Source organism: Lutzomyia longipalpis, chromosome 4, assembly GCF_024334085.1.
Source record: "Lutzomyia longipalpis isolate SR_M1_2022 chromosome 4, ASM2433408v1".
NCBI lineage: Eukaryota > Metazoa > Arthropoda > Insecta > Diptera > Psychodidae > Lutzomyia > Lutzomyia longipalpis.
In genome coordinates this window covers 17,369,634-17,383,780 of record NC_074710.1, presented here as the reverse complement: position 1 = coordinate 17,383,780, position 14,147 = coordinate 17,369,634, and the positions used below count along the sequence as shown (strand labels likewise).

The window sequence follows — 14,147 nt, the reverse complement described above, 5'->3', positions numbered from 1 at the left end:
ACAATTTTTCATCGAAAATCGACCATAACTCGAAAACGGCTTGACCGATTTTGATCAACCCGGGGTCAAATGAAAGATCTCAACAAACCCTACAACTCTCCAGAACATCCGAAGTTTCAAAAGTGACCGCTAGGGGGCCAAAAATCAAAAACAAAATTTTCGATGAGTTTTCGATGAATATCTCGAAAATGCCATTATCGATTTGCTTCATTTTTTGATATGTTATAGCTGACTATATTATCTAGCTCCATGCCAAAAATGAAGAAAATCTATGTCGCCGTTCTCGAGATATAGCCTTTCAAAGTTGGCATGTCATATCTCGGGTTCTACAAGTCCGATTTTAATCAACTCAAGCGCAAATGAAAGGTTTCGTGAAGCTCTACAAATGTCTAGAACATTGCAACTTCGAAAAATGACCGCGAGAGGCGCTAAAGTCAAAATAAAAATTTTCGAAAATTTCGAACTCGAATATTTCGAAAATGCTATTATCGATTGACTTCATATTTTAATATATTATAGTTGAGGTTAAGGCCTTTCCAACAATAGCTCAAACTCGAAAATCTATGGAGCCGTTCCCGAGATATGGCGTTTTTAAGATTTCTTGCGGGATGACTTTTCAACTTTTCCCGACTTTGCGCGTATTTAAATGAATTTGCGTTCTAGTTTGCTCTCACAAAATTGGTACACTGAAAGAAACACAGCTCTCGTAAGCTTGGTCAGCTTACCAGTACATTTCTTATTGTTCTAACTATCTGGGTGGAGTCTCGGTGCATTCTTTGTGTGAATAGAGTTTAGAGAAAGTTTTTCATTTCCAAGAGGTCACAAATTAATTACAAAATGGCGTAATTACTAGAATTTCTCACGTTTTAAGATCAGGACCAAATCTTGACTAAGATTTGGTTCTAATCTTAATGAGCCTAGATGGACTAGATTATGAAAATAAAGATTGATTAAATGGAAGAATGACTAAATTAGATACTTCTCAGTTAAAAACAAAAGATTACAGACCTATTTGAACCTACGTAACGCTATCTGGAAGATCTGACCCTGAAATTGAGCCTACGAGCTTGATTTTTACATAGAATTTTTAAATAATGAAAGAATAATCAGATTATAAAATTTTTAAATATGTAAGCATTTAAAAAATATGCATTTCGCCTGATTAAACCTGACATAAGGAACCTTAACCTTCCTTTAAAAATACTTTTAAAAAAAAATCTTCAGTTTTTCTTTTAATAAAAAAATTAAGAATTCCTTAAAAAAACCAAAAAAATATATTTTGAAATCTCAAAGAATCTTAAAAACCTTTTAACTTTCGCTTAAAAAATTTAAGAAATCTCAGGTTTTTGTTAAGAAAACTTAGGAAATCTTAAGAAGTCAAAACTGTCTGACCAATGAATTTTATTACGTAGTTTTCTTTAGTGCTAAACGTCTTGATCTTACAGAAAAGTTCAATCTAAAGAAAAAGAAAAACAAATTCAAAACTTATCAGACTAAATTGAACGATGCAGATCTATTGAAATGCCGTTTTAGGGGACTAACTTTAAGAAACTTTAAGGATAAAGCTCGTTTATTGTAAGAACTTAAAGCAATTTCAAACTAATGAAAAAATAAGAACTGAAAGAAACTGTTAGGTAATGTAGTTATTTAACCGTTAAAACGTAAAGAATGAAGACTTTCTTAGTCTGATCTTCTAGACCTTCTAGACTCCTAAAACTAAAACGTGTCTCCGTGCCTTACAGGATTAATCAGAAGAATCCTTAGTTATGACTGAATACGTTCAGCTTCAGAAAGAACTAAGGCAGTCAACACAAGCCTTACTAAAAGATAACAAGACTTCAGTCAAGACTGTATCCAGATCTAACTCCTTGCATGAACTCCATCAATTTTCTTACAACGGCAACAACAACAACAAAAACTCAAAGAAAGTTCTCATTTGGTTCTCATCCTAATTTATTCAATCACCTAAATTTGAATCACTAACCACAAAACACCCACAAAATGAAGGAAAATATATTTTTTAAATAAATTTGAATCTCCAACAATTATTCTTTTAAATAACTGACGATTCCCTCTCAATGTGAACCGTCACGTCGCAAGTGTTGCCTTTGGTTGCATCATCAGCAGCTTCAAATGGAGCTCCTTCGCACTCAGGCTCTGCGCCTTTTTGCATGAGTTCCTTCTGTGAATCCGTGAGATTAACAAAGGAATTCTCTTCAGTTGATGGACTTGTGGTGTCCTCCTCGAGTTCATTCTGAATGGCCAGTAGAAGATCACATGAGAGTGTCTTGACGCCACCATTGAGAACGCGCTCCTTTACTTCTGACCACTTCTGTGGCAGCCCTGGTGGTGAGAGTGTGTGCTTCTTTCGTCGCTTCTTGGAGCCCTGAGTGAGGAGTGTAACAGCAGGACTCTCCTGCGGCAAGGCCTTAATAACGGCTTGCAGCAGTTTTGGTGGTGTCTTCTTCCTCCGTGGATTCTCAATTACCACATCAGCCTCATCCCCACTTGCTGCATTCCTCTGAGCTTCTCGTGCAGCATTGCGACGCATTAGGCTCTTCGCACGACGCTTAAGCACCGCCTGAGCAGCTGGGTAGTAGACAATGGCTTCATTCAGGTCGGATTTGGAGAGAACAAAAAGATTACTGAAGCCACGGGATCGTACATCAGCCGTACGACGATTCCCACCGCCATTAATGGCTAGAAGACTAATCTCCCCGAAGACAGAGCCTTCGGAGAGAGTTGCGAGGACTTCATCGTTATTCGGGCCCCCCATCACTTGTACTTGTCCCAATTTGACGATGTACATCTCCTTGCCAACTTCCCCCTTGCGACAAACATAATCTCCCGGGAGGAAGGTCACAGAGCGTAGCTTTAGTACGAGTTCACGCAGCAAGGCTTCTTCACAGTCAGCAAAGAGCTGAACCTTTGACAATGTTTGAATGTGAACGGAAATTGCAACATCGGTTTTGAGATTCGCCGGCAGGGAATCCAGGATGTGTCGCTCATCGAGTGTTCGCTGTTGCTCCCACGTGAATGTGAACCACATCTTCACGCGTCTCCGGAGATCTGTTGGTAAATTCAAGCGACGCATGTACTCCAGAATTTCATCAACGAGCTGCTTATACTCCGATTGTGAACGCGTTGCCGTTGCAATGATGTCTCGTATTTGACCGATCAGCAGGGCAAAGACAAACACTCCCATTAGCCAGGCAGCAGTCATGAAGAGGAGCTCCCCATCATTCTCGGGCTTTGGATTCTTCCCAATGGATGTTGCAGTTTTCGTTGCGAATGCAAAGCAACGCATATAGGGATGCCCCTTGCCGCTGAATACCCAACGATTTGTACCCAAACCCTGAACAGCACTGTACGCATAGTAAGCACAGGCTGTTAGGTGAATCATAAAGAGCATGTAGGTGAGAGTTTTTGCCACACGCACCACATGTGGGGATGAGAGGACACGATCGAGAAGCTTGAAGAATTCCCAGAAACTCTGAATCTTCAACAATCGCGGTATACGCAGCAGAACTGCTTTTGTGCCAAAGATTAAGTACAGGATGTCCAGGGGCAGCAATGACAGCATATCCATCTGCAAAAAGACATGAAAAACATTCAGAGATTTGCAAAAATATGCTGCTTTTATTTTATTGAAAAAAGTGAGGTTAGCGTCATTAGGAGACGCCATTTTGCCGCCATTTAAAATAACCGTTAATTTCATTTTTTATAGAAGGAAATGGATCGGTGTCACCAGTTGGGACCACCGAATTTTGAGTATGAATATGGGACAAATTAGTGCTTAGAGTGAAGGATTGGCGAACGCGCGCATCTTGGAAGTGTTAGAGAAAAAAAGGAGGATTTTCGTGTAATAAAAGGTAAAAAGGACTTGATTGAAGTAGTGAGAAGTAGTAAGAAGTGGACAAACAGTGAAGTGAAGGTGAAGGCGACATCCTGTCGCGAAAATTGAACGTGAAAGGAGTAGCGTGCATCTACGTAACCTCACAAAGCAGCATCCGGAAGGAGTCGGCACACACGATCCTTAAAAAACTTGAGCTATTCAGCAATAATTTACCTTAAATTGCAGCTTCCTCACATAATTCTGCCGCGTTCTCTCTTTATCACGCACCCAAAAGCCATCCAAGAGAAACATGAGGCGATGCTTGATGAAAACAATATCAATCTATGTGGGAAAAATAAAGATTTAATTGGTTCGCGTGAATGAGATTAAACAAAAACGAAGAAAAAGAAGAGAAACACGCACCAGGTAGATTGCATCGGCACAGAGATCCATAAGAATCCAGGAGAAGGTATTGGCGTCCGTTTGGAAGGGAAAGGATGAACGCAACGGGATGACGTAGGCATTGTAGAGGAAGGACATTGTGACGACAAAGAGCCAGGAAATGTAGAATTGCCCTTGAGGATCGAGGACGTCATCGTTCTTGCCACCACCGCAGAATGTTGGGCAAACAAGGTAGCGGCAGGGTTCCTTGGTTGGTGTAGCCGGAAGTTCTGGGCTCTTCACAGGGGGGATGCACTCCTCAATGGGGGATTGTGTCGGTCCAAAGGGTGGCAATGGCGGTGGGGGGCCACCAGGGAGGGATGGTGAACTTGCACTGCTGGATGGGGTTGCGGGGATCTCCAGCTTCCGCTTCATCTTATGCGCACGCAGAGAGAAGCGCGAGATAAGATGCTGCATCCGTTCACGGACAAAATGATCTTTTTCCGGATCCGGAGTTGGACTATTTGGCGGGGAAATTTGCTGAATGCTGACAATTGTGGAATCAGGCTGGGGGGTGGTTGTTGCCTCATCCTGGGGCACACAGGATGAAATGTCAGCCTCAACGGGCACTTCGGGAACTTCCTCCTCGTACATGGGCACATCATTCTCCGATAGGATGCGACTAACACATTCCAGCGGTACGAGGGGCTCCTCATTCTCCTTGGCAATGATATGCCTCACCAGGGCATGTGTCCGTTGAACATTGTGTGCATCCACATCCGCTTCGGCGCACCCAACGCGCCCATTGCGGAAGTAGAGGCGCGTCCGGAGACCCTTGGGGCTGCCGGATTTAGTTTGACGCACCACCGAATGCGGTGGCGACAGGGGCTTCTCCTGGAAAGACATCAATCGCCCCACGGGACGTGTGTTGCACTCCTTGAGTGGCACCATCTCCATGCCCGTCTTGGAGCCACGTCGTGACTCCCGACGACGTTCCTGCTTCAGCACACGCTCCGTGGTTGTCATGAAGTTGGCCACATCGTTAATTTTCAGCGATAACTCCTCAATATCCGGCAGGCGCGGATCGATGAATGTGGAGCGTGTAGCTGATGGGGGTGGTGATTGGATGACGCGCTCAATAAAGAGGTGCTTCTGCAGTGTCTCCGATAGATCCGCATGCTGTGTGGCGCGCATCTTCCGGGAGTTTTCTTCACAAAGGCAAAAAAAAACCAATTAATTAATTAAAATGCATCAACTCTGTGAATTTCTGAAAGTTTTGAGAATAAAATGGTTTTGAATTTTCTTTTAAAATGATTCTTTTTTGAAAAAAGAAATAGTTCTTTTGGATTTTTTTGGTTTATTTTCTAACTTTGATTTAAGAAAATTAGGTAATTTATCTATTTTTAAACCGATAAAACCAGAAATGTTGCATCAAAAATGGCGTCATAACGGACAAAACAAAGATGTATGAAAATTGAGCAAAATTTGATTGAATATTGAATTCAATTGATTAAAATTAGGACAATCATAGAATTTCAACGTGGTTAAATCTTAAGAAAACGTATAAAATTAAAGAAAACTTGCTCAAAGATTAATCAGTTTTGTTGAATAATTGGAGAAAAAATATTTGAGACAGTATTGAATAGATTTGGGCAATATTTGGTAAAATGTTTGTTTTTGAATCTTTTGTTTTTGGACATATTTTTTTCTTATCTTCTGGTCAACCCTTAATTAAATTCTAATCAAATTTTTTAATCAATTTTTGAGCAAAGATTTAATAAATTATTAATTTTTAAAAGAAAACTTTAGTGAGGTTATGGAATGATTTTCATCGTATTCAATATTGAGTCAATCTGTCTACAATTTGGAATAATAATTGGTCAATATTAACGAGATCCATTTTAACGTTTTTTGGCACAATTTTAACTCAAACTGTAGTCAAACTATTTGAGGAATTAATTTCCAATCAAACTATTTGATCAATTCTTGAGGAAATATGTCTCAAAAATTATTTTTTTTTTAAAGATTTCTTACTGTGATCAAATATTCTTTTATTCTGAGTAAATCTAGCACCGTATTTTATGCCAATTTTTTTAATCAATCATCTGTAGATTTTAAGTCAATATTATTCCAACGTTTGCTGGCACTATTTTCACACAAACTTTACTCAAACTATTTGTTGAATTAAGTTCAAATCAAACTGTTTAATCAATTATTGAGCAAATATATCTCAAAAAATTCTATTGAGTTTTATTTGAACGATATTCGCTCAAAAATTGTCCTTTTATTGAGGAAAACTAATAATTTTCTCTCGAAAAAAATCACAAAGTATAAAATTCTCAAATCTTTCGGTGCAACGCGTGCAATTCTCGTGAACTTCAAGGTTACCAAAGAGAAGCAATATAGAGATTAATTTGCACGAACGCACCAAACGTGATGATGAAGAATTTTTCTGCACAAACACTGCACAAATGTCCCACAAGTTTGAGAATTATTTGATGAATTTTCTTGATGATTTTTTTGGGAGTCCTGAAAGCCTCAAATAGGGCACTTTTTGGAGCTCGTTGAGGTTGATTCGAATTGTTGAGTGAGACTAAAACTTGTAGGTGGGAAGTTTTTCACATTGTTGGATTGTTTTGTTGGAGATATTCCGAATCAATTACACACTCGAGACGAATATTAATTGCTTCGTTTCAATGATGCCACCACACACTGTTGTTGCCTGCTAGGAGGCCAAGTCACGCACATCCCGGGGGCAATATTTGAGGCTTCACTCTGGTCACACTTTTGTGCTTTCTTGCACCACGAAATTCTTGTCCCTGACCAACCCTATTTCGTATCTTTTTCAGCGAGAACTTTCTTTTTCTTCCCACAAATCTCTCCTCTTATTTAGCTTTTGGGAAGCTTGAGAACAAAGCTTTAGGCACCTCTACAGGTAGCAATTACGGCTGAGAAATTTTTAATTATTGCATCACAATTAATTTTCTTGAAGTTTATTTTCTTCACGCACAAAGCTTTCAATGAAGTGAAAAAAATGACTATAGGAAGAAAGAGAAGGACGCTGAAGTTGAAGTTTCAAGAGCTTTTGGGGCGCATGTGCCAGGATATGTGATACAAATACCTAGATACATAGCACAAAGAGTGTAGACTTTATTTTCGAAAGCACAATTAAGAGACGATAGATAAATAATTCAATACGTCTTTATTTACATGTATATATTTCATAGTTTAGGGGGAATGAGGGAAGGGGGTGGGGAGGAATTAAATATAATTTATTAACAATCCAGGTTCTTTTTTTTATAACTCTTATCGCGTGAAGATTAAATATTTATTAATTATTTTTTAATTTTATTTTTACCTACAAATTGCTCATTTTTCTCTCCACAAAGAGGGTTTTTGCCTATCACAACCACCCTCGCAATGTCTTTTAGCCACCACAGGAAATGCATGAGAGGGTTTTAGCATCATAAAATATATTTTTTTCTTGTTTATTTATATTTTAGTAATTTAATAAATATTATACATACAATTCTTTATTCAGAATAAGAAATTGTCATTTGATTAATTGCAGCATTTCGTTGGCATGTTAAGAGATGATGTGTTAAGAATGTTGAAAAGTTATCCAAAGAAGTTCTTCTTCGGCTGAATTTATTGCAAACAAATGGGGAGGGAAAGTACTTGTTGTTTGAAACAACTTTGCACAAAGGCTCCAACATTTTGAAAGGAATTTGACGAGAGTTTTGTTAACCAATAAAATTGCATTTAAAATTTAATTTTGAAAGTTAAATGATTAAGAAGAAGAATAAAAAATTCTCTGATTGGTTGATTACTTATCAACCTTTCGGGAGGGGCTTTTCTGTGTAAAGTTTAATTAAAATATAATATTAAAGTTTTATCAACAATACGTATGTCATAGCACCCTGATATAGGTTTATAGGAATTTTCTTTAGGCAGAGAATTCTATCATCAAAATCATCGAATGACACATTAACAAAAATGCATGGACTCCTTTTGAAGGATCTCAAGAATTTTATGAATTTATTAGAAAACTTTATAATTCCTTTACGTAAATATTCGGAATTTGATTTTAAATAGACGGAATGTTTTAACTTAAAACTTAACGTACAAAATGTATTTTTTACGCCATGTGTAACCAATTAATTACACCCTCTTTTAAAATTAAGCCCGTCTGACCCAACAATGTACTTTTATTCTTCTACGCTTTGAACTGAAGAAGGACGTAAATTCAAATAAAAACAATTAAAGTTAAAATGAAAAGTAAATAAATAAAAAGAAAAACATATTGCTCAAAGAACAGCTGTGATTGGTTGATAGTTCAAGGAAAGCGGCGTTTTCATTGGATATCGCTTTTTTCGTAAAGATGAAAGCTCAATATAACACTTATAGGAATATTTAGTCTTAGGCTTACCCGTGAAACATTTTAATTACTCTTTAAGTTTTTTTTTTAATTGGAAATATGTAAGTTTACGTAGAATAGGTCAAAGAAAACGTTTTGACTGAAAAATGCCCACTAAAAGCATCAGGAGCATGTTTCAATGATTCAATGTTTTACGTGGACGTCAAAGGAATAATGTTAACTCTTCAATGCTCACGTAAAAGGCAGAAACATTGAAACATGCGTTCTTTTTATCACGATATTTATTCTATAGATGCTTTCAGAGGATATTTCTCTGTAATGAAATCTTCTTTGGCCACATTCAATGTATTTTTGACTTGAAAAAACAATTTTATTAATTTTAATGCGAAAAATATAAAATGTTTCACATTTGCGTCAAGGTAAGACCCAAAGAGGGTGAAAGGGTTAATTTGAATTGCGTCTATATTTAATTTTTCGGCTTAAATCCCTGAAAAAACTAACTGAAAATCATTCGAAAAAATAATAAATTTAGCAATAGACTTGTCAGCCGGGTTTAATGTCAAAAATAACAAAAGGTAATTTATTACAGTGTAATAAATTGTCAAAGTAATCAGTTAGCACCGTTTGCAACGTCAAGTGGGTGCCAATATGTTAACGCGGTTAACGCTCATTAATCTCCCCATTTGTTGCATTTTATCCATTTTATTATACATTTATTTTATCATTCTATTTTTATTTTTCTTTTAAATTGAATCAGCTAAAGCTTCTCTCTGCACTTTAATTAGTTAATTACACTTTAATATATCTACGCTTAATTACTAAAACACACAACAAAAACTCAAATGCAAAATTGAAAGAAAAAAAGGAAATAGATTCTTTTTCAAAAAAAAATTCTTCCATAACTTCTAATCCTTCTAATATTGCTAAATGTTCGCATAATTGATTAAGGCATTAAAACTTGATGTTATACTCATTTTTTCCTGTTTTATAAAATGTTTTTTTCTCATCTCAATTGAGGTATAAAATATGAAATACTGACTTTAAGGCTACCTCCTCAAAATTATTTTAAATTACTACGCTAAAGATTTTTTTAAATGTTTTTTTTTAAGGTTTCCTATCCTTTCTTTTCATTCTAAGTTTTTGAATTTTGCTAACTGATATTCCTTTTTTTTTAAATTCTGTTATCTACATCATTTTCTTTTTAACTAAACTCCACTTTTTTCTGATAAATATATTGTCATACTTCGTAAAGACTTATTTTCTTACTCACAAAATGTTTCATTTTTAGTGATTAAATATTAATAATAGATTAAATTTTCTCCATCCACGTGCAGAGAGTACGTGGAGGGGGAATGTTCAGCACGCTGTGTGGGTGGATTTACAATACAATAATGAGTTGTGATAAGAAAAAATAAAATGAAATCCACGCCAAAATGGGAACGAGAACACTGCCGTGTGTCTACAAAAAAATGAATAATTAAACACTAACTATTCACTTTTCGCGCCTTTCCCAGCGGCAGCGCCCTCCTTCGGCGCTACAATTGTGTTAGGACCATTCTGCGTAGGCTCAATGTCCTTGCCAGGAATGGCTTTATCACAGTACATTGTTGCCGTATCGATAATTGGTTGAATTGAAAGTGGTGGCGTTGGTGCAAAGAGGCAATAGTAGATTTTGCCAAGGAGTGGACACAGAATGGCTTGATGTAGGACCGCCCACAGGCGATAGCTAGGTCCTGTGAAAGGATCCAAAAGAGCTGGGCACAGCATATGATTCAAATTCACCTGCGTTGGCTGCAAAAGGAAAACAAAACGTTTTTTTTTCGTTTAAATTCAAATTTTGATAACAATTTAGGATTATTTGAGGTTAATTTGAATGAAGATCCAAGCCAATAGCATTAATAAAAATATTCAATTTAATTTAAGAAAATAAAAAATACTCACAACGGCAAACAATTCGAGGATCACAAAGTGATATATTAAGCAAATAGAGTAACTTATCACATTCCAACTGATGTCAGTTAGTGGTTCCATCGTATAAGCACCTCCTAAGCGTAACAGGTACACAGGAATAATGAACATTAGACCATGTTGGATCCAGTAGACGGTGACCTCCATTGTCACCTGCCTTGAATCCGTTTCAGGGAAGAGGAAGGCCAACATTGGTCCATTTAGGTAGTTCATTTGAATGCGGAACATTATTGTTACAAAATTGCTCGGTTTAGCAGCCAGCAAGTAGATCTATGTCAGGGTAGATTAACATTTTCCCGAAAGGAAAAAGAAAAAGAAATCATTTTAAAATAAAAATGAATTTTGAATGAGAGAAGCTTCAATATGGCGTCTTAACAGTTTTTTTGGTTAGTTTTCATTGAATTTTATTGCAAAATAATTTTTGAAGCTTTAGTCGTCTACCTGGCGCAGAATAACCTTCCCACGATTCAATGATACTACTTCGGGTAAAGCTTAGACCCTTTAAAATTATTTTGCTTTTAAAATTCCTTCAAAGAAGCAACAAAGAACTCCCTTTAGTTTCTCACCTGAATAATCGTTGTGATATGGCATGGATTGAGGACATAAATGACGGTCCTCGAGGCAAATTTAAATCCCAATTCCAGCCCAAAAGTCAGCGTCATGCTAACAAGGAGCAATTGCTTGAGCCACGGGGCGGTGTCTTGTGTCTTCTGGATGGGCTTTGGGATTTGCTTGATGTGTAAAATACCCCAGCGGAGGGTCCAAAGACTCAGGCTGGTTACGAGAATGCTTTCGCACCATTGGCGGCGTGTTGAGAGGAATGCCGCACATTCGGGGCCACAATTTCGCGGCACGGACGCATTGACGCCGTCATATGACCAACCCCAGTCCATCTTTACGTTGGGAGTCCTCTCGATTTGAAAGTTTCACTAACCGTCGAGTCCCTTAAAATAGAAAAAAATATTGAAATTCATCGAAAAGTCATCGTAAAGTATGATTTTCTTTATAAAAGCCTCTTGCGGTCATTTTTCGAACTTTTGTGGTTCTAGGCGTTCTAGGCTGTTGTAGAGTTTTTTTAGAAGCTTTCATTTCAGCCTGATTTTATTGAAATTGACCAAATAGAACTAGAGATATTCTATCCTAATCAGCGACCCATTATTCGATTAAATATTCTATGGGTTGTATTGGCTAAACGGCTTGACTGACATGACAGATTTTAAATTTTAACCGTCGCCCCGAAGATTTTTTTGAATTGTGATACCTTTAACGAATAAATCAGAGCTTCTAAAAACGTCCTCCAGAAACACATTGAACAGAAAATTCCTGGAAAATAAATATAAAAGAATAAAATCAACACGGAAAATGTGACTCATCCAGTTCGCCAAGATGAGAGGAAGAGGAAGTTGAATGTGGAGAAAAAAAATAATGTGGAAATGGATCGATTTTTCCCATTAATTTTAATGAAAGCGTGCCTCAGTTGGAGGGCTTCCACGACGGATTCTTTCACTACCTCAGAAAATATTGATTACTTCCAGAATTTTTTTTTCTTCTCTCTCAACTATTCCAGTGACCACCCCCCGACCACTCAGCGACCTTAATTTCTCCCTCATCTAATTGGTGGGAATCAACATACAAAAAAACGCCTAAATTTCACCTACTAAACTATGTATTACCTACTTTTCCTCCAACTTTTCCTTCCTCTGGGTTGATTTTTATTCTTTTTTTTATAAAGACCGAATCGTACGATATCTGAGAGAGGCGAGAACACGTGAGCTCGTAAAGCTTCCCTCCCCATCGACCCACAGCCTCGCACTGACTCTGCAATTTTATATTTCCGCCAGAAATGGCAAAAGTGCCTTCTTTTTTTCTCTCTTAAGAATGAAAATCCGTGTCATTTTGCGTTTTTTTATCATTCATTTACAAACACATTGAATGTTGTTTATTGAAAGTTCTTTACTACTTATGAGAAAATAAGAGAGAAGAACATAACACTGCTGGAAAGAATGGTAGATCCAGGAGGGAATATTTAAGAACTTCTAACGTTTGACAATTTCTTTTCTTACGTTTGACATTTTTTTCTTATAATGTTCGTCGTTTCTTTTCATAACGTTTAGTGTTTATCTTTATTTAAAAATGGTGTAGCGAAAAAGAATATTTGGATGCCTAAACTGCTTTAAAATTCAGGATGTTAAATCTTTTTAAATGTCACAATGACAATTGCTAGAAAAATGTCAAGTCAGAAAAAATATTGAACGTTTAAAAAGAAAACTTCAAACGCTGAACTAACGTAAAATACTAGAGAAGAAACGACAGATCTTTGAAAAGAAATGAGAACCGTTAGAAAAGAATAATCAAACGTTCGAATAAATAAAAAAATATTAAGAGTGTTAAGAATGAAGTCAAACGTTTGATATGAAACGGCAACTGTTAAAAAATAAATGTCAAACTCTAGTAAAAAGTATTGTTTGTTACAAAAGGCTAATTTTACGTTAGAGAAGAAATGTCAGGATTCTAATCTTCAGTCTACTATTTTTAATGCATTTAAACTTATTTTTTATTCTACCTTCAAGATTAAGTAGTAGAGAGCTCTCAGGATACATAAAAACGTGAGGACCCCTCTCTTTTCTCACAGATTCTTACGTAATTTCAGAGAAAATTCATCTGCCCCTAATCTTTTCCACCATTACTGTACAAAAAAAGCTTTTTATACGTCGTGACAAGAAGCTCAATAAATCTTTTCTTTTTCTTACGTTTTTTTTGCCACCCTGTAGCTGAATTTCAATGTCTTTCTCATTCGTTTTTTTTTGTCCACGCATTGCCTTATATTTGGCTGAATTTGGGGCAATATGTGTATACATGTATGGAGATTGCCTTGAAAAGGGTGCAAAGGGTGGTCCCCTCTACCACCCGGCGTCCCCATTAACTATGACGTACCAATGTGCCCCACTCTCTGCATTGCCGTAAACATTAATCTTTCCATCACCCTCTGATTTTTTTGGACAATTTTTCACGCACAAATTCCCCATGCAAATATCATCCATTTCTGATGCAATGCAATTGAGTGATAATTCATTGCCCCAAAGACATATTGATAGCTTTGATAAATAAACTGCGCGATAAGCAAACTATATATAATACTAAACTCCACCCCCAACTTACCAAATTCTTGGGAGAATTCTGAAGAGAATTTTTTTCTTTATCACAAAATCCTTTTAATTTCGAAGGATCTCCGCAGATTAATCACAAAAGAAACATTTTTCCCACCACAGTGGAGTCTTTCAAATCCTACGTCGGGATGTCCTTCTTTTGATTTGAAAGCCCTTAAAGAGACTTTTTTATTTTTAAATATTTTTCTGCAAAATTCACATGTCGCTTAATCACGCGAACTTTCTCATTTTTAATACTGAACTGCAATATTGCCGTTTGTGTGGCTTGATGAGGAAGCCAATTTGGGATTAAATGGACATGGAAATCAGGGAGAAAAATGAAAGAATTCACCAGCAATGAGAAAAAACTTCACAAATCAGCCTTTTTTAGGCTCCAGGTGAGAGCATTCGTACCATCGTTGTGCGATTGCGCGCAGAA

At 36.9% G+C, this 14,147-nt stretch overlaps 2 protein-coding genes across 2 annotated transcripts; both read right to left on the bottom strand.

Annotated features, from left to right (window-relative positions):
• Positions 1-1,935: 1,935 nt before the first annotated feature.
• LOC129795337 (cyclic nucleotide-gated cation channel beta-3) lies at positions 1,936-7,256 on the bottom strand. The gene is made up of 4 exons (XM_055836537.1): positions 6,645-7,256; positions 4,259-5,424; positions 4,070-4,177; positions 1,936-3,589 (listed from the first exon to the last, which is right to left on the bottom strand). The coding sequence occupies exons 2-4, from the start codon at positions 5,408-5,410 to the stop codon at positions 2,054-2,056; spliced, it is 2,796 nt and encodes a 931-aa protein (XP_055692512.1). The 5' UTR covers positions 5,411-5,424; positions 6,645-7,256; the 3' UTR covers positions 1,936-2,053.
• Positions 7,257-7,399: 143 nt separating this feature from the next.
• On the bottom strand, positions 7,400-14,133 carry LOC129795360 (transmembrane protein 164). The gene is made up of 4 exons (XM_055836583.1): positions 13,722-14,133; positions 11,129-11,506; positions 10,536-10,832; positions 7,400-10,385 (listed from the first exon to the last, which is right to left on the bottom strand). The coding sequence occupies exons 2-4, from the start codon at positions 11,453-11,455 to the stop codon at positions 10,083-10,085; spliced, it is 927 nt and encodes a 308-aa protein (XP_055692558.1). The 5' UTR covers positions 11,456-11,506; positions 13,722-14,133; the 3' UTR covers positions 7,400-10,082.
• Between the last annotated feature and the right edge of the window lie 14 nt (positions 14,134-14,147).